This window comes from Silurus meridionalis, chromosome 9 (genome assembly GCF_014805685.1).
Source record: "Silurus meridionalis isolate SWU-2019-XX chromosome 9, ASM1480568v1, whole genome shotgun sequence".
NCBI lineage: Eukaryota > Metazoa > Chordata > Actinopteri > Siluriformes > Siluridae > Silurus > Silurus meridionalis.
Window position 1 is genome coordinate 14,337,172 of NC_060892.1, and position 23,235 is coordinate 14,360,406.

The following is a 23,235-nucleotide window of genomic DNA, read 5'->3' on the forward strand; positions in this document are numbered from 1 at the left end:
TTTTTCACCCACTCTCACTTTCTCTCTTTTGCTTCCCTCGCCTCACCTTCATCTCATCCATCCAGTCCATAATGTAGAGCATCTCCTGGAAAACACGCTGCATGCCCAGGTTCATCTCCAGCCTCTGCCTGCGTGCCTTGAGCAGCTCCAGTAGGTAGTCCCAAAGCCGCAGAACATTATCCTTACGTGCCGCAATGCGCTTGATATCGTGGTAGTTCTCTGCTTCAAGCTCTTTTGCCACGGCCACCACAGCTTGCACACGCTCCTCGTAGGCAGCGATGTCCGTCTCAATGGCTTCGTGCTTCTTGGTGGCTGCCTCCACTGCCTGGAGGTCGAAGCCAAAGTTGTCCTGCAAAGGGAGTGAGAGAGCAAAACACTGTAAATTGTATTTCTTTCATTACAAGCACAGATGATTAAACTATTTAGTCTTATTGCAAGAACAGACTTGTAAGACCAGGTCATTTTACTGCAGTTACGTAACATTTCCCTTATTATGACCAACCAGTGGCACATAAAATGCACCATATACAATTATATCAGCTGGTATAAAAAAAATGCTGATTAGTTACCTGTGACACTAGCCGCTGGTTCTCGCTGAGCCAAGTTTCTCTCATTGCTGCCTTGCGATCAAATCGGCGTGCCAGCTGCTCAAGCTTTTCCTGACGGATCAGCTCGTTCCTCAGGGCCAGCTCACGCTCATGTTCTGCCTTCTCTAGGCGCTCCCAGGCCTAAGCATACACACACACACACACACACACACACACACACACACACACACACAATATGACTAACACTATCCCTGAAAATATCTATTTACAGATCAAAACTGCCTCTATGTTGCAAGCAACCACCAAATATCACATCTTGTGAGTTGCGAGTGTTGGATTCTGATCTGATTAAATGCTGTTTATTTATTTTCTAAGCAGCTCTATAAGTAATGCTGGCTACAAGCTTAATCACAGCTTAATATTAATATGCTCATTCTAATATGTAATATTCCAAAAAGTCCTGGACAATGGATGCTCCAAATAAACAGAGGAAAAATCTTTTCCCCAGTGCCAGTGCTTTCTAACAGTCAGAGGTACTTTGCAATTTCTTGGTAACATGCTATAATAAGTTGCATTGTGGGTCTTTTAATTAAACTTAAAAAAAAAAAAAAAAAAAAGAGAAGGGAACTGTTATAACTGTTCATAGCTGTTTTTTTACACAATAATGTTATTCTTAATGTGAACGTAATGTTCCACAAGATCAAATGTAGTTCAAGAGAAGTATTTGAAATAAACATAAAAATACTGTGATGTAAAATGAAAAGAAATAAACTCAATCAACTCTGGGTAACTTTCCTTCATAAAAAACTTAGCTTATTTTTTAGTACACTACTAAAAAGCTGCGTTTTGTTTCCAATCCATGTCTCACCTTGTTGATGTCAGAGATAAGTTTGCCCTCTCTTGGCATGTACACTTTCTGGTTGTTGGCTCTCATTTTGCTCTGAATTGTGAACAGAAGGACCTCCAGATTACCTTTTTCTGTGAACCTAAATTTGAAAAAAGCAAAACCCCAAGCCCAAGGTGTTAACAATATTATTTGACTTGGTATTTTACTATTTCCATTTTAAAATCGATTTGAATAATACGATTCACTGATTCACTTCTCAGCTTCTTGTCAGTCAATTTCCTTATACAAATGTCTTTAAAGACATCTATAAAATTTAACATGACATAATTCTAAAGAATACCAATGGTCTAACACTCACTTGGGAGGCTTCTCTACAGTGCGATATGTATTGAAGGCCTGGAGTTGCTGCTGGACTCCGACTAAAGAATTAGCAAATTTGCGGTTGTTCAGGATGATGATGGTCTGCTCAATCCACTCCAGTAGGTCTGATGCGAGAGACTCATATTTCTCGATCATCTTCTCCGTTTCAATGGCGTTATCAAGCACCTAGGGAATATAACACTGTTTTCTTTCCATTCTGCAAAATATCAAGCTTTCATGTAAACCAAAAAATAATCTAGTGTAAAAACTCACTTTGCCAATACGTTTGCCTTCCACCTTCAGAGCCTTCATCTTGGAGAAATAATGGTAGTATGTGACGACATAGGTGATAACTGACTTCTCATCAGGATGATCCACACTGATATCTAAAAAAAGTTACATACTATTTTGTTATTTGTGATTTATTTTTTGTGAAATAAAACTTAAATGGAAAAATCTTTTGCACATAAAATATTCTAAAATATAAAAAAGCTACTTTTCTGTTTTTGTATCTGTTTTTCTAGTAAATCTTTATTTAAAATGTTACAAAATATTATATATTATTTAATACCATGGTGTGAGAGAGAATGATGTGCTTCTGTACTGCATCTCTACTAATAATGAAGCTGTTGGTGTTAATTACTACAATTACTACATATTCTGGACAATCAGAACTACGTATTAAGACAGACCATGGAAAAATATTATTATTATATATTTGTACATGTAAAATGCAGCTCTTCAGAGGACAGCTCTTAACCAAAATGAAAAGAGAAGATTCTTACCCTCAGGGTCAAGCAGTTTAGTGAGGCCTAGGTGCTGCTCAGCCAAGTTGAAGGCATTTTGCAGGTTGTAGTGAGCATTAGACTTCTTCAACTTGTCGAAATCAATAAGATCTGGCCTGTGAGCAAAAGAAGATACAGGATTCATTGAGCGTCAAATAACGTAGAACGGTGCCAAATGGTGGACAAGTTGAGTCAAGAACTGAATCTGGAACCTTGATGGCTGGGTTTATACCTGTGTTTGTGAATGAGAGCATTGAATGCCATTCCATCACGCCAGCTGGTGGTGAAGTTGTGGATGTTGACATTTGGATAGCTGTAATGAAAGAAATAAGCTCAGCTAATACACACTACCATTTCCACAATAATGCAAATACATGACTGAATGAACACACGCCTCACCCTGCTGTCTTCATCTGGCACCACAGAAGCAGAGCGTCTTTAGCTGAGCGTTTCTCTTTATTGTCTTCTGTTACAACACTGATGTCTTGGATCTGTTCCACACATAATAACACACAACGTGACTTAAAGGTTCATAACATTTTTCAGATTGTGGTTAAAACAGAGGAATTTTTATTGTTATGTGACCTGGAAGCGGAGAATGATTGTCCAGATGAGACCGAGCGTGAGACGATGGTTGCCGTCGACAATGTCATGGGAGCCCATGTTCTCCAGGTGAACGCGTTGCTCCTTGAGGAACTGCAGGGCTTTATCCACATTTTCCAGACAGTGGATTCTCATCCGGCCCTTTGTAGGTTTGGGCTGCAAACCACAAATGACAAATTAGTATCAGTGTTCTCCTTGAAAAACAGTTCCTAATACTGTAAACTTTGAAAAAATGCTACATCTGTTACATGAAGAAATGGTACATCTGTTTTTTGTGGGAAAGAAATGCTGTAAAACATTCTCTCAAATGCATTTCCTGTTCTCAAAAAATTTGGTAGCCGTATCACACCAGCTATGCAAATTGCCTCCTATCACTGGCTTGTTTTCCAAATGTTCTATTTAAAAGATAACTGACACATCATAAATTTAACCTGATCATCCTGTTTAAATTTGTGCATTTGCTAATAGTAAGACAACGGTGAACCTCATCAACAGTGTGGGATTTTGTTAGTGTAAGAAATAGAATACTTTGTGTTGTGTAGTTACAGGACAATTCTTGTGTATCAACAACTTTTTTCATCAGGTTTTTTTTATTCCTCTTATTCTACCCTTGATTATTAATTGTATTCATTATTACATAGAATTACATTCTTTTTATCCATTTATAGTACTAACATCCACAAAACAAGTTTGTTCCTGTTGTCACTCATTATAAAGGCTACAAACAGTTGTTTCCTCACTATCCATTTATAGTTAATAAGACAGATAAAATGCAGCATGTCACTGTGTTGAACTCCAGTTCACGGATAACACTGCAGCTTACAAACACTGCCGCCATGGACTACATCTTCTAACACAAATGCTTCATGTGACACAACAACAAAACATTGACTGTTTAAACCTGGACTCAATCACACATAGTCACACACAGTGTATAAACCAGTCACTAGCACAATTCTGTTTTTCAAGCTTTGTAATGATCACGCATGACATTCTGTGTTGTTATTAATTAATGAATTGATGGTTTGTTTTGCTCCTGCTTGTTTTCAGATTTTTGAAGTACATTTTTTTACCCAAGACTATTTTTTTTTAGCATTTATGCTTGTTTTTTTAATCTGCATCTAACTGCAGCCATCTCTGCCACCCCAAATCACAAAAAAAAACGTGAACTCCTCTGTTCTGCTGAAGACTTTCCCATAGAAGAATATTTTTTTTATCAAAACAGTCACATTCTAGAGTCCATCCATTGAATAAAATTTTTTTTTTTACATAAATCATTACATAAATTACTTCTACCAGTAAGGATATTGAACTGTTCCTATAAACCAAATACATTCTTACCAATCAGAATGAAATATTCACAGGGCAGTGGTATTATTCCTGACACATTGCAGATGCTGGCCTAAAGCAGCACATCACCACCACATCACTAATTTTTCTCAGAAATTTGCAACAGATATTTTTTTTGGTCCAGTAACAGATATGGTTTTGGCTGATACTTTGAAATCAGAGCTCTGAATACAGTATTGTATTTAAAAAATATTCCCAATTCTCTCCAAGAAAAATTAGTTGATTGTTGCCTCTCTAAAAGGTCTGAGGTTTATTTTAAACTCTATATCTGTATAAAATCACTAATCAGCAGACTTGTGTGATTACAGTATTTAACGTCATTATAATCGCTGACCACTTATGTTGGAAGTTAAGTAAAGTTTTGGAAGTTTAGAAACACTGTCATACTTTTTTATTTATTATAACATTTGGCCAAAATGTTTCTAAGATCTCCAACAATTGGTAGACAAAGGTTAGATTTTAGATCCATACAATTAAAGACAAATGAGAGAAAAACCACAACATAATAGTTAATAAGGTAATGTGCTACCAAAAGAGCTTTGGTAAATATTCTAGTCATTTGCATTGTTTTGATGATTCAGGTTTCAAATATCTGTCTAAACTTTTAGACATCCTAAACTGGAGAACCTCTGGCCTTCTCATGCAATTGGTCACGTGGGACACATTGTCAACAAGATCCCATCCATCATGATTGAAAAGGTGATCAGTGAGAAAAAAAAAACTTTGTATTGTTTTGCTGGATAGAATGTCTCTAAGAGAAAAAGAATGTGTGTACTCCCCAAAAAAAATAAATGCACTCTGCATAATTGCACAGAGAACAACGAAGCCAATTTGTCATCCATGTCTGGTCTGTATGCTATGAATGAAACTAGTAATGCTTTAACAGAGAAACAATGTTCATAATAAGTAATAAAGTTCAGCACTGCTTTCTGTATTCAGTTACGGTGCATTTGCTTTGTTTTGAAGACAAACTAAAGATCCCGTAAGACATATTTTTGTCCACACACAGGTGAGCTGCTAACAGCTCTGTACACGATGTGACAACATGACAGGCTTCAGTATTTCCCTCCAACACCTTTCCTGCGGGAGATTAAAACTGTACTCAAGTTAATGATGTACTGTGGCCTTGAGAACAGACTGGGCAAGCTGTTTCTATTCTGACACGCACAATGGACGAGAGTGGTTCTCACAGGAAAAGCAAAGTGTCAAAACACAAGATAAATTGATACACTTTTGGAAGGAATGTCCCACTCTAAACAGGGATTGTAAGTGTCCTTTGTGAATAATGGTTTTTCCTTTGCTCCATTATGTTGCATTCACTATTTCTTGGAGATAATAAAAATATGCTGGAGTTTTTGAACAACTCTATCAGCATGTGTGGGTGAATGAGTAACTGGGTGGCGTCGGAGGCGTGTGCACTGGGATATGATGTATAAGGGAGACTTTGTACTGAGGTGTGGTCTCTGCGTCTGGAAAACAGGAGAACAGAGGGGGGAGGGGGAGTGCTATTGGTGAATGATACAAGTCCCATGAGGACAGATCCTGATGAACATTTCAGATGGCACGTGATCCGCAAAGAGAAAGTTACATGAGGTGGGGGTTGCAATCTGATAGAAAATGCAATAGAGAGAATAGAGAGCATACCCCTATTTCAGAGGTGTCGGTGGTATCGTCCATGTATATGCTGAGTGTGTAAGGAGTGTTACTGCAGACAATCACTCACACACACAAGCACCCATGCCGCAGTGGCATTGTGTCTCTTTGAAAATACACGTGGTTTACACACAGCAGGTGGAAGGCAGTGCAGCATGGTGACTCTACAATGACATCAGCACTTTTCAGTCATGAAAGATGCTGAAAGTGACAGTGTTATTTCATTGTCATTTGAGATTATAAATTGTAAAATTTTAAATGACAAAGAAATAACAGATGAAAGAGTGTTAGCTAAACGGAAGATTGACATTTATAGGAGTAGTGCCCAGATAAAGATCTCATCAACGTTTTTTTACTGCTCTGCAGCCATCTTGGCAACACCCTTACACAATTGTTTCCAGTCACGCATAATCAGGCTTGTAAGTAATTCCAAAGGACTCCAAAATAATGTTTTAAATAAGACTGAAGGTATCAGGTTGTATACTTATGCACATTCAAATAACAAGTACACCAATCAACTTATTTAAACCTATTTCCATGGTAACTGTGTACCATAGAAATGGTCTGGAGAGTAGGCTGTATCCCAATGCATACATGTATAATACGAGCACTACATGGGGTAAAATAATGCCCTATATGCTCTAATTTACTATATGTCCTGTATCAGAGGGTTTTCATTTGGCAAAACAAGGTCAAATGGTTGTGGACTTTTTTATAAATGCATGCAGGTCGCCTTGAATAGTTTTTTCCAATTCTTAAACCATAAACAGTGTTCTTGAAATTTTTTTTTGTTTTGTCATGAAAAACTGGTTGCTAAAGTAGATTTTATTTTAAATTAAAGTGAGTAAATTGTAGCAAATTCTGCCACTAGAGCAACACCGTGAGGATCTTAGTATTGGTTCTTCAGTATATCAGAAACCTAAGTAGAGTGCAAGGATTGAATTTTTAAGAGGTAGGAAGTGCTGCAGTGTAAGCTAGCCTGTTACAGGTGAGTAAACCTGCTTCACAGTGATATTAAATGTCAGCACTACAAAGCCTTGACAGGGCTACAGATGTTATGTAGATGCTTTCTGTGAGTAATCTTCCTCACTATGCAGGAGTGTAAACTGATCCTGGCTTCACAGGTGAAGCGACAACTGGCTTGAGTCAACCTCTTTCTGTTCTGAATTAATTACATATTTCTGTAACAGCTATCCACTATAGGATTAATTAGGGTTTTTTGTGTTTAAAATTAAAGTGTTCATTAAAGACCTTATCTGTCCAGGACAAACTAAATAATACTTCCGTTTTGAATATATGACAAAATAGTAAAAGGTGTATTGAAGATTTCTAAATGGAGAACAAATCAATAACATTTATTGGAAGGATTTTTCAGTTGTTAAGTAATAATATTTGTTTTGTAGCTGTTCCACAGCATTGAATGTAACTTGAAATAGATAAGAAATAATGAATTCATAAAATTTTTGAATTCATTAAAATTATTATTAATTTTCTTAGGTATAGAAAAATAATCTGTTTTTGTGTACAGTAACATCTTTATGCCATCTTAATCTATAACTAAAAGCTTAGTATTTTATTAACTTTTTTGGAAACACACAAATAGATCATATTTAAGAAGGAATTAATTACATTTGCATTTTGTTTAGCAAACACAAATGAGTATTATTATAAGACTAATAAGATAATAACTATAAAGCCACTACTAGTGGCTATTTTCTAGCCGTTATTTTCTTAAGTATAAAATAACAACTGCTCAGGAAGGAAACTGCTAAGATCCAGCTGTGAACCTCTCGGACATGCTGTGGGTAGCCTTGAGTTTGTGGATTCTGTGTTTCCTCTGCTGTTTGCCTGAGAGAAGATATATCTAATCAAGAACCTTGAGGACGACAGAGAGAGCCCATGTGAACAAAGTACACTCCGGTTGCATGCAGCTGTGCTGCACTCTCAACTGTTCTTACTCAACATACAGTATGACTCATATGAGAGTTGCTCCATTTCTTGCTCTTGTAGGTAATTAGAAAGAAAACAGCACTTTGGGTAAACTGTTGACAGTGAAAATAAGTTCATACAAGTAGCTTATGTTTCATGTTAATGATTATTGAGAAAAAAACAGATTAATCGGTACAATAATATAATCATTATTACTATAATAAAAAGGTATTTTAACTTAGAATATGGCATATTGCACTAAATAATGTTGTGGTAATCAGTACCAGAACAAGTATGGTGTGATTACAATGATGTGTGATTATTTAACAATCTGGAAGTTTTTGATCTCTATCTCTCTATATGTATAACTATTTAATGAAAAGCAACTTCCTTTCTCTTTTATGTTTAATGATTAACACTGTTGACAGAAGAAATGATCCCGGAAAATTATTAACACTTTTTTACCAGCTAAATAAAGGCTTTAGTACAGATGAGTCAGGCCTTTTATTGCTGCTATCAGAAAAAAAGAACAGGAACTAACATGTTTCCTAAATGTTCCACAGCATCAAATGTAACTAAAAATGGATACAAGTATGCAATGTCCTCTTCAGTACATTGCTGCACGATGTGATGTGCTATTATTGGACAATAATCATCTTTTGTTGTGGCGAAACTTTATCACATCCTCCATTTATTATTTTTTCTATAAAAGCACCACCTTTAAGTGTGTTATTCCTTATGTAATGTACTTTGAGTTTGATTAATTTTTACAATGTAATGAAATCCATGTGGACTGGACAAAATGTAAACAAAAACGCATGTGTGAGATCTACTCTGGACATGACTTGCAAAAAGTTTGGTGTTGACTGGATATAATATATATTAGGAGTATTGCACATGGTTCAAAGTTTATTCCATACACTTACTTCCAAATTAGGCACCAATTTGACTGGTAGCACTAATGTGTTGGCAAATTTGGTCAGAATGTTCCTTAGAAAAAGAAAGAGATGTGTAATGTTTGTGTAAAAATAAATATTCCTTTAAGACCCAGCTCTAATCCTTGGTTCTGGATTCAGCTCAGACCTTAGGATACTAATTTCATGTAACTCTGTTATATAATCACTCTTCCTGCTCTTTGATCGTTCAATTCATCATAAGTTCAAGTCAAACTTACCAGCTTTTCTCCAGAGAGCACCTCAAGGAGCTTGATGAGCATGCGTCCATCTCGTAGATCCATGTACAGGTCTGTAATGCGGCAGGAGACTCGGGCCAGGTGGGAATTGACCCATTTTGTAAAGGTCTTCTTCTGCACTGCCTCACGCTCATCTACAGGATTGGAGAAAAGGAGAATGTTAGATGGATCAATCACTGCTTAGCAACAATTTGCTCCTTGATCTTGATTCTTACCTGTTCTCCTTCTTTCCTATTACAAAGTGCTATCAATTTGTTCACATTAGACTGCACGTCATTCAAGTCCTATAAAAGACGAACACCCCTTATATTGGCCTCAGTATTTATTTTTGTTGTAAAAAAAAAAAAAGTACAATCCTTTTTTAAATTGTAATGTTGGCCTCAGTATGAAACCTTTCCTGATCCCAAAAACTCACCTGGCACCTAAGCTGCTGATTTCGGATGCTTGATAAACACTTAAAACCACTAGACATTTAAACTAAAAAACAAGCAGTTCATCAAAAAAAGACAAAAAACTGTCCCAACAGATTGTATTAATTCCTCTCTAAAAGGGCTGTAGCTTGATGCTCTTTTTATTTCTTTGATTCACACTACAACACATGTCTGTTACTTGCTTTGGGTGTGCGCATCTAATACATTTTATAAATATCAGTGTAGGAGTAGGTGCGTTTTGGAAGTGGTTTATTTTATGCTATTTAAGAAAAAATATATTTTCTGCTGAATTTTATTACAAAAACCCCTTGGCTATATTGGTCCATTAGACACCCAACCAGAGAACCTACTTAAAACCAATATAACATTTCTGTTTCTGTTGGCTCTCACAAGTTTTGTGACTTCAAAGGTCGTTTCACCTAGATAAAGTCAGTATAAAGTAAAATCCTCCTGTATCATCCAAGCAAGGGATCAAAATCTGTAAACGGCTAAACCGTAAATACTGGCAACCAGTATTTATGTTTGGTCTTTTTTCTGTTTGCCAGCTAAACTAATTCCGTGTATTTCTCTCATATGTGTCCTCCAAAAACAGCTCTTTCACCTATATACTTTGTCATATAAAATCAGTGGACAGCTGTCCTGTCACACCCCTGGCCTTGCTGTGCACATGCACACATTCAATGAAGAGTTTATTTATAATCCACCCAATTTTCCTGTTATTGCATTCCTCGTCCCTACACACACGTAAGCATCTAGTTTGATTGTTCTCCCCCCTTTAGTTTCTTTCCTGACAAGACCCCCTGCAATCGAATGAAGGCTACAGCTCTCCTTGACCCCCCCAGCAGTCCAAACAGAGACAGAACGAGAAACCGAACAGAGACAGGGTGACAGGGGTCATCGTGACCGACAGCCTGGTCCCAAACAATAGAAAATCAGCAAACACAGGAAGAGCACATCTGCCAGACAGAGAGAATGAAGCCAAACAGAGATACGACAGCTGAGAATCAAATAAGCCTCTCAGCAAAAAAGAAAACAGAAAGAAATTATGTTGCAATTATAAAATATACTCTTCAGTAAAGCTTATCTTTTGTCTTTATTTTTGATTATTTATCTTCTTTTTTTTTTTCTAAAAATATTTTTAAATATACAGTGTAGATGCAGTAAATTTTTATTAATATTTGTTATTTTTATATCATTATTTAAAATTAACCATGATTAAATTATTATTAGTATTAAGTCTTCTTATTCTATTATTATTACTTCTTAATATAAAAAAATATAACTGTGAAATAATGTACACATTTAATATATTCCCCATTCATCTCCACAGAGTAAAAAAACAATACGCATTTTATAAAATAAACAATACAATCTATGCTATTGTGTAAGAATTATATATTACTTTAATAATAACACAAAGATAGTTATTTGAATAAAAAAACATCATAGTTCAGATACAGAAGATTGTCCTTATGTTTAATTATGTTATAGATGTCTGGCTTTCACATGCATGAACATGGAAGTGGTCAAGTCCATATAGAATGTGAGATCGATATATGAGGGATAAAGATACAGTATGTTTTTGGGAAGCTATAAGCCATAAGACATTCACACCCACAAGCTGCAATATGCTGACCATGCGTCTTTTGTTGCCATGTCTATATGTTCCACACGTCTCAACGCCCTACAGCAGGAACTGAATTACAAACCAGGCCACTTGTGTGTGCACCTTTAACTTGTTTCATACCACAAAATAATACACTGCCACTATGATTAAAGTGATATTAATAATAATAATACATTAATACAACATAAAAGCAAATTAGTGCTCACAAATTAAGAAATCAGTGCATATAATTTCTGAAAGCCAGAACATTAAAGGAACTGCTGTGTCCTGTTCAGTATCACACTCAGAATTCAGCATCAAAGAGACATACCAGGTCTCTTATCCTGCCTCTGCCAAGCTAAACAGAATTGACATGTACAGCAGGCAGATATGGGGTAGACAATATGCCACAAATAGAAATATCACTGTGCTTTTTAAGACTACACAACGTGTATCATGTTATTAAATCATTTTTCTGATATCTGATAAAAAGGTGTGCAATAGACAAAATCCTGAAACGGTTAAAAGATGCTTATTTAAAAAATAAGCACTTTCGAATTATCTTATCTGATTGGCCACAAATACGTCATTGTCTGTAAGGAGCCATAAAAAGTTCTGGCCATGCAGCACTTATTGGTTGATATTATTTTTGTAAGATAATGTTTATTTCAATAGAATGTAAGGAAGGAGTCTCCATTGTCAGAACTTTGTAACAGTCAGGGGTAAAGTCAAGAGGCTGGTAAAAGAACAACTTGTTATAGCAATTATAATACAGTCAACCCCTGATAATTCGCGGTTTGGAACTCGTAGCTCTCATTTAGCTCTCGTAGGTTTTCATTTGGAACCTAACTAACAGCAAGTTGCAGATTATCTTAAAATTCACGGGAATCCGCAGCGGGAACGAATGTTCAGGAACTGTTTTCACTAACAAATATATTTAAGATATTTACTAAATAAAAATTGGGTAGCGTTGGCAAATTGTTGTGGGATAAACTGTACCCAAACATATCAAGGTGTGCTGTTACTGTAACGGTGACTCTACCTTACCACAAAACGCCATTGTTGAGTATTTTTTATATCACCATAACGACAAGATCTTATCATTGTCCATCTTACCATAGATCTCACTCGGCCCCCAGCTTCATTGTAAACGCTCGACATTGAAGTTTTACTGTAAACTGATAACACCAGCTCTGATGCTAGCTGAACCCCTGTGGGATTGTGGGTAAATGAACAATGGCAGCAGTGTTCTTTCCCTCGGCCCCCGTCCCCAACCCCAGGGAAGGCCACAGGAATGCACCAGCATCTGGTCCTGCCCTTAGGTAAACACATCCCTCTCTCTCACCAACGCTCCACCATTAAAATCCATCCCGCTGAGCTGTAAGGATCCTTTCACAATAAACATAACTTTGTTCTTTTTAACTCCTCCCACACGGTAAATATTACTTTATGTCTAAAGAGAACACCAGTGGTCGAAAAGTAATTCATTAATGTGTTATTTAGTTGAGGCACGTCCTGTTGTCTATACTTGCAGATTTATTTTTAGCAGTGTCAAATAAATGGCATCTCTTTCCAGCAGTCAATGAAGATCTTCTGGATCTCGATAATTCTTAATAAAGAAAGTTTTTAATTTACATTTAATATATATTTTCTGTATACATGTCTGTACACTGCAGCTTTTCTAGTGCTCATTTTGGATTGTATTCCATTTGTGTTTTTGTTTAAATACAATCAAAGATACAAATCTTTTTAATTGGATTCTCTAATCAGGCATTGTTTTTTATATACAATACAAGAACTGTCTAAAACATTAATCTATAGGCTTAAAATAATTAAAATCTTATTAAGACTTATTAACAAGCAGTTATTAGGATTAAGATAAGCTATTTTTCATCTATTTAATTAGAAATTAGTGTATCATTGGGTGTGTGATTGGCTTAACTCCAGGGGTTAAGAAAGTTTTGATGGTACCTCATGTTGATCACACAATTAAAAATCCTTTTGTGATTATTTAACATAAAACCCAGAATTTTCATCATGACAACATTTCATTAGAAATTTGGGTCATTTAGCATCACTTTGATATACTGATGCTGAGAACAAAAGGTTGGTCTCCAGGCAGATTGCACAGCGGTATCTTAAAATTTCAATAATGGTACAACGCTTATTGATTTATTGACTATAACATCCAGCAGACAAACCACACCCATATGTGAAAAATGGGCTCAATGCTTAAAAAAAGGAAGGTCATGCAAATTGAAATGCAAGGCTGAAAGAAGGAGGTGTGTGTGTGTGTGTGTGTGTGTGTGTGTGTGTGTGTGTGTGTGTATGTGTATGAAATCCAGAGATGACTTCCTTTCTTTCTCTCTATGATGTATCCACATCCTGTGATGTGAGGCTCTGCAGAAGAAAATTCCTCAGACGTCATGCGTGTTAAATAGGTGATGAGGGCCAATAAGATCACAGCACATTGTTTAAGGTATTCTCCTTTTAAACTTTTGTGAGTGTATGTGTGCGTGTGTGTGTCCACAAAACTCAGTTAACCTTGTGTATTTGCCTTTCATATTAAACATGGCAACCTTGGTGCTCTCACGGCGAGAAATATTGGCCCTCACTTCTCAAAGAATATAAATGAAAGTAAGATGATGTCTCAGTGGGAACACTGCATTGTTTTAGGGAACACAGACCTGTGGGTCAGGGTCCTAGATTATGATGGGGTGCTCCATGTTCAGCTGCTATTAATTATGTGACATTTTGTTTAAAAAGGTCTTCCACTAGACTGGGCTGACATGCAGGAATGAATAAAAGAGGTAGACAGTTTTATACACGGGTTCCAGGTTGGGCTGCATGAAATTTCAAAATATTGCAAATGTACATATCACGATATGCATATCGCAAGGACTGGCAAAGAGCAGGGAATAAACTGGGCACACATCCATTATTACTATGGCAGCGAATATGTATCAAATATTTAAAGTATGACATGCTGTTCCAGAAATATGAACAGGGTTGTAACTATAATGCACTGAGTTGAATGTATTCCACCACCTTGTAATTAAATTACACTTTTATTGTTGTTTCTGATCACCTAATAATCCCACACCAGCAAATTCCATGTTGAAGGCTTGCTGGAACTAAGGTTACTTAATATATTGTTGTTGCAATATTGGCTTCTGCAATAATATCAGCTGGGAAATCTGCATGGGTGTTTTAATGTTGAATTGGGGTGTATCAGCTTAAAACGCCAGGTTAAACGTGTAACGACACATTTGCAGTATAGAGATAGACACTTGGCGTGGCTTCAATTTCAACCTAAGATGCATTTTACTATGCCAAGTCTGTTCTTTACACGGTGTGTAAAGTAAGGAACTAAGCTCTTATTTCTTGCATACTATCTCCTAGTCAAGAATCAAACAGCTGTATTCTTTTTCTTTGATGCACTTCTACCATTGACACTGATAGCTCCACTCAACAGTTTCTCCATTGCATGGAGCAAAACATCCGACTGTACAGACAGGCCATGACACCCACAAAGAAAAAATTACACTGGGCAAAAGGCTGGGAACTCGGCACATGCATAACATGTCTTAAACTCAGAGTCTTCTGGGGTTCTGTGACTGTCCTTGGTAACCATGGCCCTGTAAGCAGTTGAACAGATGGCTACAGAGTGCCATCTCTCATTGCTCATTGCTGCAAGTAGAAGATTGGCAGAGCTACATGTAGAGGACAAATCAGGGTTTCAGCATGGATCATGGACAATCTTTCAGCTTGCTCTCAGTACAAAACATCTGAGGCATTTGCAGGAGGCTCCAAAGATCATGGTCCAAAGACTTAAAAACTGAAATTTATATACTTTTGTTTGTCCCGTAAGGTAAAATGTTCTATAGAGTTAAAAAAAATTACTTTTACATATCCTGGAATTTTATCATCATCTTTTTTCAAAAGGTAAGAGTGGATTTCCAGAGTGCATTTAAATATTTTTCCAGACTTTTCAGACATTCAAATAATTGTCTACATCAAAGAGTTTTCAGTTTTCTCTTGGATGGTTGAAAAGAACATTTTTCTTTTTTGCCAAATGAATTATTTAACTTTTGTATTCCTTTTCCAAACTAAAATAATTTTTGGTTGTTGATTTATCTTTTTAAACTGTTCCAGTAAAAAATTAAGTGGCCACACCCATCATCCAACACAAAATATTCAAAATCTAATATTGTTATGAAGTTGTTATGGTTGCACACACATATCCAGAATCATCTTAATGTTCCCTTGTGCAGGCTGAAAGCTGTAGGCCAGTCTTTTGCAGTATTCTCAGTCTGGGAAACTCTGGTTTGTCTCTACCTTCTGGCAAAAGAAGTAGATACGGCCCATTTGTCTTGGCTGATGTATGCAGAGAGTCTAAGGAAAGTGTTAGTTAAGCATAGGGGTCACTTTTTAACTGTGATATGCACAACATCAATAAATCTTTAATTATGTTATACTATTGATTAAGCAAGTCAGTATATCTTGGCAGAAAATATAAATTTTTATCATTAAGCATAAAGTGTGATCTCAAACAGGCACGTCATAGTTGAAAGGTCAAGTAGTCATTAATCAGACTTTTAGTTTTCTGCTGTTAAGTGCTTACGATATAGGATAGGGCAAGTGCATGGTTCACTGATTACCAAGGCAGAGTCTCTTTCCAACTTTTCGTTAGTGTGATCTATAGCACTGAATGTAGAACGGATACAGTTCTTGTTCTTGCATAATTCTGATTCCTCCTCTGTAGTGACCATAAGGTTAATAAATACATTTCCAACTAAAAAAACAGATGTTCCTTCAGATGTTTCACTCCAACTCAATTTATAAACATATTTTATTTTTTTAGTTATTTATATATGTATCTCTCTCTCTCATTATATATATATATATATATATATATATATATATATATATATATATATATATATATATATATATACACACACACACACACACACACACACACACACACACACACACACACACACACATATATACATACATACCACTGGGTATGTTAGTCAGCTTGGAGCACTCCCACTGAGCAGTCCAGCTTGGCTGCATCATTATATTCTGACCATTTTATAGGGATCTACTTTTCTAGTTATGCAAAAATAATAAATGCTTTCCATTTACATTTAACATTTTTTTACACACTGAAGCTTTCATTGGTACCAATACATTCTGTATTTGCTACTGCTATTTCATATTCAAGTAGCTCTTTTGTTTCTCTTTTGTGTCTCTTTGAACAGAATGATGATCCAATGATGAGCCATATATATATATATATATATATATATATATATATATATATATATATATATGTATATAAAATGGCCAAATAAGCTCTAGTACACCACTGGCACCACAAACCACAAACACTAAAGGCAGGCTAAACAAAATTAACCGCTCCCACCATCCTCGAATTGCCATTGTTGTGCATGACAGCCCATTCAGACTACACTGGAGGGGGAGTCCAGCGTAGTCTTGGAATGTTTGCAATGAAATAATGAATGTCATTTATAGACAGACATTTGTTTTGTATCACTAATTCAGTCTGAAACTCATTTTCTTCAAGACCAATAGCTGATAGACTAGATGAATATACCTCATCACTCAATTCCCCCTTCCTGCTAGGATTATAACAGAAATTATCACATGGCAACAGCTGTAAACAACTGAGCTCTACCTACAGAGCAATCTTACCTTGCAGCTGTTTAAAACGGCCTTCTAACTGGTTGTAGTTGAATGGCATCTGAGTCGAATAGCCAGATCCATGATAGAGATCCTCGGCCCCCCCGGACCCCCAGTCCGTCTCCATGTTCCTTTATTTAAACCGAATTCAGAATACTCAAACTCCTTGGAAACCACAGAAAAGCAAGAGGGCCAAAAATGGAGGGAAGCAAGAAAGCAAAGCAAAGATTCACCAGAAATTTCTTCCTTTCTTCTTCTTCAAATTCCGGTGTGTTCCTTTGAAACAGAAGTTAAAAAATTTATCCAGAAGACTTGGAAACTGGTCCGTTAGGGGTTTATTCCAGTCTAGTACTTGAGAAATAGTTAACACAGCAGGATCTGTTCCATAGAGGAGAAGGAAAAGGAGGAGGAGAAGGACGAGGAGGAGGAGGGAAGCATGCGTCTCCTCTGATTGTTCTTGTTCTGTCTTCCCTCCCTGGCTATTCAAATGTGGCCTCTCCCCCCACTGCTAAGGACGCACACACCCACCACCCTTCTCTTAATCAGCTATTCCTCAGTCAAGCCTCTCACAGAGAGGAAAAGTGGGCTACAAAAATGAGGACCACAAAATCATTTCAACATTAGAGAGGACTTAAAGCGAACCAGACCAATGAAAAGGCTTCCCTCCAGCATACCGCACCTTTGTTGGGCCAAAGTAGGAGGAGGCAGAAGGTGGGAGGAGAACTTGCAGTTGTAATTTCACCAAAAGACCCACCGTTGTCTGTGTGTTTAGCAGTGATGTCACCGCCCTCATTACCATAGAGGCAGACAGTAGGTGGAGCAAATGAGGAGAAGGAGAAGCAGAGGAGGAGGAATGTACCAAGCCTTCAGTGAAGAAAAGGGGCAAAAAACGAACAGGATGACATGCAGTTTCCCAGTATTGTTGTTTTGGAAGCTTGATGGATAGAAATGTGTTGCCACAAGAAATGCTAAAAGCCCTTTTTGGGATGGCACAGTAACCGACGTCCTGTCTAAAAGCTCATTTGCAAACATCCTGCTTGAGCAGTCACCCAACGCCACCCCCCCCCCACCTTTCCTGTGGCACTTCCGTTTGCACAAACACAAAGGGAAAGCTCCACCTCTGCATACATGTGTGTGGATTTTCAAGCAAGTCCTTCGAGTACGTAAATATGTAGCACACTTCCTCTGAGAGCATTAGCTTGTGTGTCTAAGTCCTTCAGTCTGGGGCTACTCCTAGTCTTGGCTACTCTCGCTAGAGTAAATCACAGAGGAAAATTTTCATTATGATTAATGATCTGAGGATAAATGTCTCCATAAGCATCCTCTCTGCACTCTGTCCCCTAAAGGGACAGAACTTGGACCTCGAAACAGAGCAGAGTCGTTGATTGTTATGCACTAGCAGATGGAGAGAGTGATCATGGAAAAAAGTTCTGAAATTCTTTTGGGGGGACAGAATTTAGTGAAAATTTAACAGTAATAGCACATACCAATCTTCTCATCAGAGATATGTACTGTGAGTGGGTCTATATAGAGATATATTGTAATCCCTTAATTTTTATAATGGCTCCTCGTGATATAGAGGACAAGTAGCAGGAATAACATGTGGTGCCAAAATTGCCCCACGTGAATGTATTTAATTTTTCCATAACACAATATGCACTATAGTTTATAGACCATGGGATTACAGCCTTAGGATTTGTCCTGATTCAGTGGCTTTGAGAAGAATATTATAGAGAAATACTTGCGGCTGTGTCATTGAGCAGTCACAAGGAACACACGTGCTCTCCACGCCCCTGCAGGCATCACTGATCTTTTTTGACCTCCCTATGCCCTTCTGTTTTCTTTTGCATCTGACTTAGCTGTGGAATGATTTCTCATAGGGCTTTGAGTAGTAATAACCAGAGATGTGTTTTTATACTCTGCTTTCATTTTGAGTCAAGAAGGGAGGGGACATTTCCTGGAACATGAGTTAGTCACTCAGTGCAGCTGTTCATTTAATTTAAAAAGGCAAAATTGCTATTATAAAATATCAAGTACTGTATATGCTTTGACAAGTGGTGCACCATTCAGTTAGGTTGAAAGACCAGGCCACATTAAAAAAAAAAACACATCATGATGTATGCAATATTGCTTTGTTCAAATAAACTCTCTAAAGTGGAAAGTCAGAAGTCAGAATTTTATCTTTTTTACACAACAAGGAAAAGAATGTTCCATTCATGCCTGAATTGCCTCCATGAATGCTTGGCCTTGTTCGCTTTGCACAAGCACCAAAAATCGAGAAGCTAGCTAGCAAACATTTTTAATAAAAGTGACCATTTTAACAGTTTTCAACAATTTACACAGTAAACCATGTGTGGTATTTGATATAGTAAGGTTTTATAGTAAAGTCTGTGTTGATTTATGTAAGTATTCTCCAACTTTATAACTTTAAACACAATGCCCAGCATTAAAAACTTATCTTGCTTTAAACATCACCAGACATTAGAAAAATACAGTACTCGTCTCAACCTCTTCAGCCCATTATAAATGTGTTTTTTAGAGATTGGTTCTGAACTGAGACAACAGGCCCTTTAGGACACATATCTCATGCTTAGCATTTCACATGATGTTGCAATGTGATCTTGAAGAGAATGGGGCCATGAAACCGCACAATTCCGAAGGGAGCAACTAATGCCAATGGTACATCACTAACAGTGACATTTTATTGGCTGTGAGTTCATCAGATCTGCTGATTTCAGCAGAGCGAATGAAACTAAGGTGTCTGGACAGGAAAAGTGAAGGGTAAAAGAGTTCATGGGTGCACATACATGACGTTATGTGAGAGGCATGCGGTAACCGTGGAGTTTTTACTAGCATCTGGGCGACAAATGCATGGAAGGAAGCCATGAGGAAGGAAAGAAAAATTCATGGGTGTTTCCTCTGTAGGCAGTCATAAGGAAGACAAGCTGTAAATGCACGAAAAGCTGGCGTAAAGCAGGTGCTACATATATCTGATCTGCTTTTTAGAGACAGATTTTCAAAAAGATGGCCCTTTATGAAATACATTTAATAATTTCAGTGTGTAGCACTGGTATTGTTTGTGTGGTTGATTTTATTAGGTATTTCCAAATCTGAGGGTTTTCTAAAGGTTTTCTTTATATAAACAAAACGAACAAATCTAACCCATGCACATGTTTTTCCTTAAAGAAAACTTTTTATGCTGCTTCACAGTTTTCCTCCCCATATTCTGACTGTCTGTATCGGCTCAATCTGGCAACTGTTAATTGAGGCATGCTGAGGTAAGTGGTGGTGGGAGCTGTATGTCATAGTATTGGCTCTTCTTGTGGCAGGCCACATGGTCTACATTAGTGGGGTATGTAGAGTACTAGCGGGGGGGATTCCTGCCTTATCGACCTCCTGGGACTAGAACGTGGGCTAGCGTTACACTGCACTTCTTGTCAGTTGCTAAAAGTCCACACAGAATTACAAGAGAAAAGCAATGCAGTTTTGTGTTTTTTAGTACATATCATAAAATCAGGTTTTTTTATGATGTATGATTTATGTTTATAATATTTTAATGATAATTACAAATTAGACAAGGTAATGGATCCTGCGAAACTTGAAATGTCTAGAGGTGGGCAGGTTTTGCATTTATCTATGAATCAGAAGAGGGCAGGATTGGAAATATTTTCTAGATTGGTCAGACATTTTTTAGGCATGATTGGATAGAATTTCTTCAAGGGCTGTTCAGAACTTCTTTAGTTGTAGATTTGTCGGAGTGACTATGATTGGATAGAAGTTCTTCGAGAATTTTCTTCTGTTGATCAGTAGTAAGAATTATGTTGAGTGTGTAAGATTGGTCAGACTTTGGAAACAGAGGGATTGGATACACTTCCTTCGGGAGCGGACATGATTGGTCACAATTTTCCAGGAACTGTAGAGTTTAATGAAATTGTATGCAAAAGGGGAGGGATTATATATTATTCTGTCTTAAGTAAAATTATTTTTGAAGTGAAAGATTAGTCCGAACTCTTTTGAAAGTGGGATGACTTGTCTGAATTCTTTAGGGCTGAGTAGGATTGGTCAAAATTACGATTAAATAACTTGAAAAGCAGATGGTATTGGACACAATTTCTTTAAGAATGAGCAGAGTTGTTTATAATTTCTTTGCAAGATGACGGAATTGGACAGAATTCCTTTGGGAGCAGGTGGGACTGGTCAACATTCCTTTGTGAGCTAAAAAATATTCCCATGAATACCTTCAGGTTAGACTGCATTATAGGAAATCATGTATCTTGCTGCTATGTTAGCAAGCTCTTTTTCAGTGACTGGTTGCTGGATGCAGTGAGGACCATCACAGAAAGAACTCTTCCCTAGAATACTTATTTACATAAATGTAGTCATTTTTAAACCTTCATCTCTAATCAGAAATTGAACAAGTGTGTTTATTCCCAGTGTGTAAATTCACAACCAATTTACACAGTCTGCTGTGCTTGTGCCTTTGACCAAATTAATCAGCAACAAGTCTGAAGCAATTATTATCCGGTAGCACAATGCACATGCTTGTCATACTTTTTCTACAATTTGTTTTCTACTATCAGCACCAATCCTGCACTACTCAATGTGGTATCAGTATGAGGATTGTTGCAACACTGGATTTTATTCCAATCTTCTCCCAACTCTTATGATTGGGTGGAGTAAAAATGAGAGAGAGAAAGAGAGAGAGAGAGAGAGAGAGAGAGAGAGTAAAAGAGGCATATGTGCTGTGTGCTAAGGAATGCAGGAAAACAGAATCATGTGAAAAGCAGGATGCTCACTGGAATTTTTCAGGGCCTTTTTTTTTAACATTCCTAAAACAGGATTGTGGTCTTGGGTAAATGAAGGAGGTCAGAAAAAAACGCCGTGTTATATTTTACAGACCAACTTTTTTTAGTTTTTACAGGAATATTTGAAGTACTCTCTAAACTGTGTGGGGGAGTAAACGAGAGGTTTGAAGGTTTAAAGCCAGGTCTGTTTAAGCTCCACTGCCCTCTTGCAATAACAAATCTCGCTCCTCTGGTGCTTTTAAAAGTACTCTCTTGCCCAGTGCTCTCACTTGTCTCCCATGCCATCTTACAGCCCTTCAGTAAGCAGCCATCATAAACATCATGTCTCTGTAAACAGTGCACTTATGGCACTTTAAATACGACTGCTACTTGGTGAAAGTAGCTGGAAATGGACACATTAAATGTGCTACTGTCCGGATATCCCTGTCATTTCTTTATCCATAAACACAGTTGGCTAGGAATGTGAAATAACATACTCAAATCTGATTGCAGGAGTTGGAAAAGTTTCTTGTGTCCTCTAGACACTACTGAGCCATGTAACTGAGACCTGCCTAATTATAGGATCCCTGTAGTGCAGGAACCAAAACTTAAAGAATGCCTTTCACTTGAATAATAATGCAATAGGGTTGAGTATTGATTATTGAGCCATTTACCTGATACACAAAAGCATGGATACTATTACATCCTAATCTGGATATCTTTTGATGAATGCAAAATAGAAAAAGTGAAAGGAAAGACAGGTTTTAAAAAAAAAGGCTTTAAAGTACCAGAAAAGGGTTAGTTAGTGAAGAAACACTGTTCGTGTGTCTTTAAACTAGGTCCAAAATATTTTGTAAGCACTTTAAAAAAACTTCTTAGCATTATTCAATTATCTAAAATGTAAATATCAATAAGAACACAACTGTAAATGGAACATTACACAAGGGACGGCTCACCATGAAAACATTTTATGTTGGCCTTTTGAAACAAGACAGTTAGCTATAGCAAAGACAAACGACTTCCTCGTGATAAGTTACCCCAAACAAAGGTCAAGTCTGAAAGCACCCTTATTATACCCAGACACCAAAAAAATTCCTCATGGTCCTGGTATAAACCAGCCAGAGAAGTTACCTCACCTGCAAGAGCCTTGATGCGTGAGCGCTCAAACAGGCGGGCCGAGCTGTTCTCATTGTCCCACTCCTCATCCCAGCGGTTGTTGACAGTATCCTGGTACTGCTGCTGGATGTCCATGTGGTCATATTCGGCGGCTACTGTCGTCATCCTGATCTCTCACCTTTTGGCCGTTTCACCGATCACACTGCCTCATGGGGTGGCTTCTACTGAAGCTCTGCAAAGAGGAAGGAGGAAAAAGGTTTTATATCTAGATATAGATAACATGAGCATTGCTTAAATCTAAATACATAAGTAAGCAAGA

General features: G+C 37.2%; 1 protein-coding gene across 2 annotated transcripts in view; it reads right to left on the reverse strand.

Annotated features, from left to right (window-relative positions):
* sptbn1 (spectrin, beta, non-erythrocytic 1) overlaps positions 1 to 23,235 on the reverse strand; it is a 69,651-nt gene that overhangs the window by 19,304 nt on the left and 27,112 nt on the right. The window contains exons 2-12 of one of the 2 annotated variants that reach the window (XM_046857046.1): positions 22,937 to 23,148; positions 9,250 to 9,401; positions 3,126 to 3,299; positions 2,940 to 3,031; positions 2,773 to 2,853; positions 2,541 to 2,656; positions 2,029 to 2,141; positions 1,754 to 1,941; positions 1,417 to 1,534; positions 570 to 728; positions 47 to 349 (exon numbers count right to left, since the gene is read on the reverse strand). In XM_046857046.1, coding sequence (XP_046713002.1) covers positions 47 to 349; positions 570 to 728; positions 1,417 to 1,534; positions 1,754 to 1,941; positions 2,029 to 2,141; positions 2,541 to 2,656; positions 2,773 to 2,853; positions 2,940 to 3,031; positions 3,126 to 3,299; positions 9,250 to 9,401; positions 22,937 to 23,081 — 1,641 coding nt within the window. In that variant the 5' untranslated portion in view covers positions 23,082 to 23,148. Of the gene's footprint in view, positions 1 to 46; positions 350 to 569; positions 729 to 1,416; positions 1,535 to 1,753; positions 1,942 to 2,028; positions 2,142 to 2,540; positions 2,657 to 2,772; positions 2,854 to 2,939; positions 3,032 to 3,125; positions 3,300 to 9,249; positions 9,402 to 17,028; positions 17,566 to 22,936; positions 23,149 to 23,235 lie in introns of those variants that run through there. The other variant, XM_046857047.1, reaches the window with a different exon arrangement.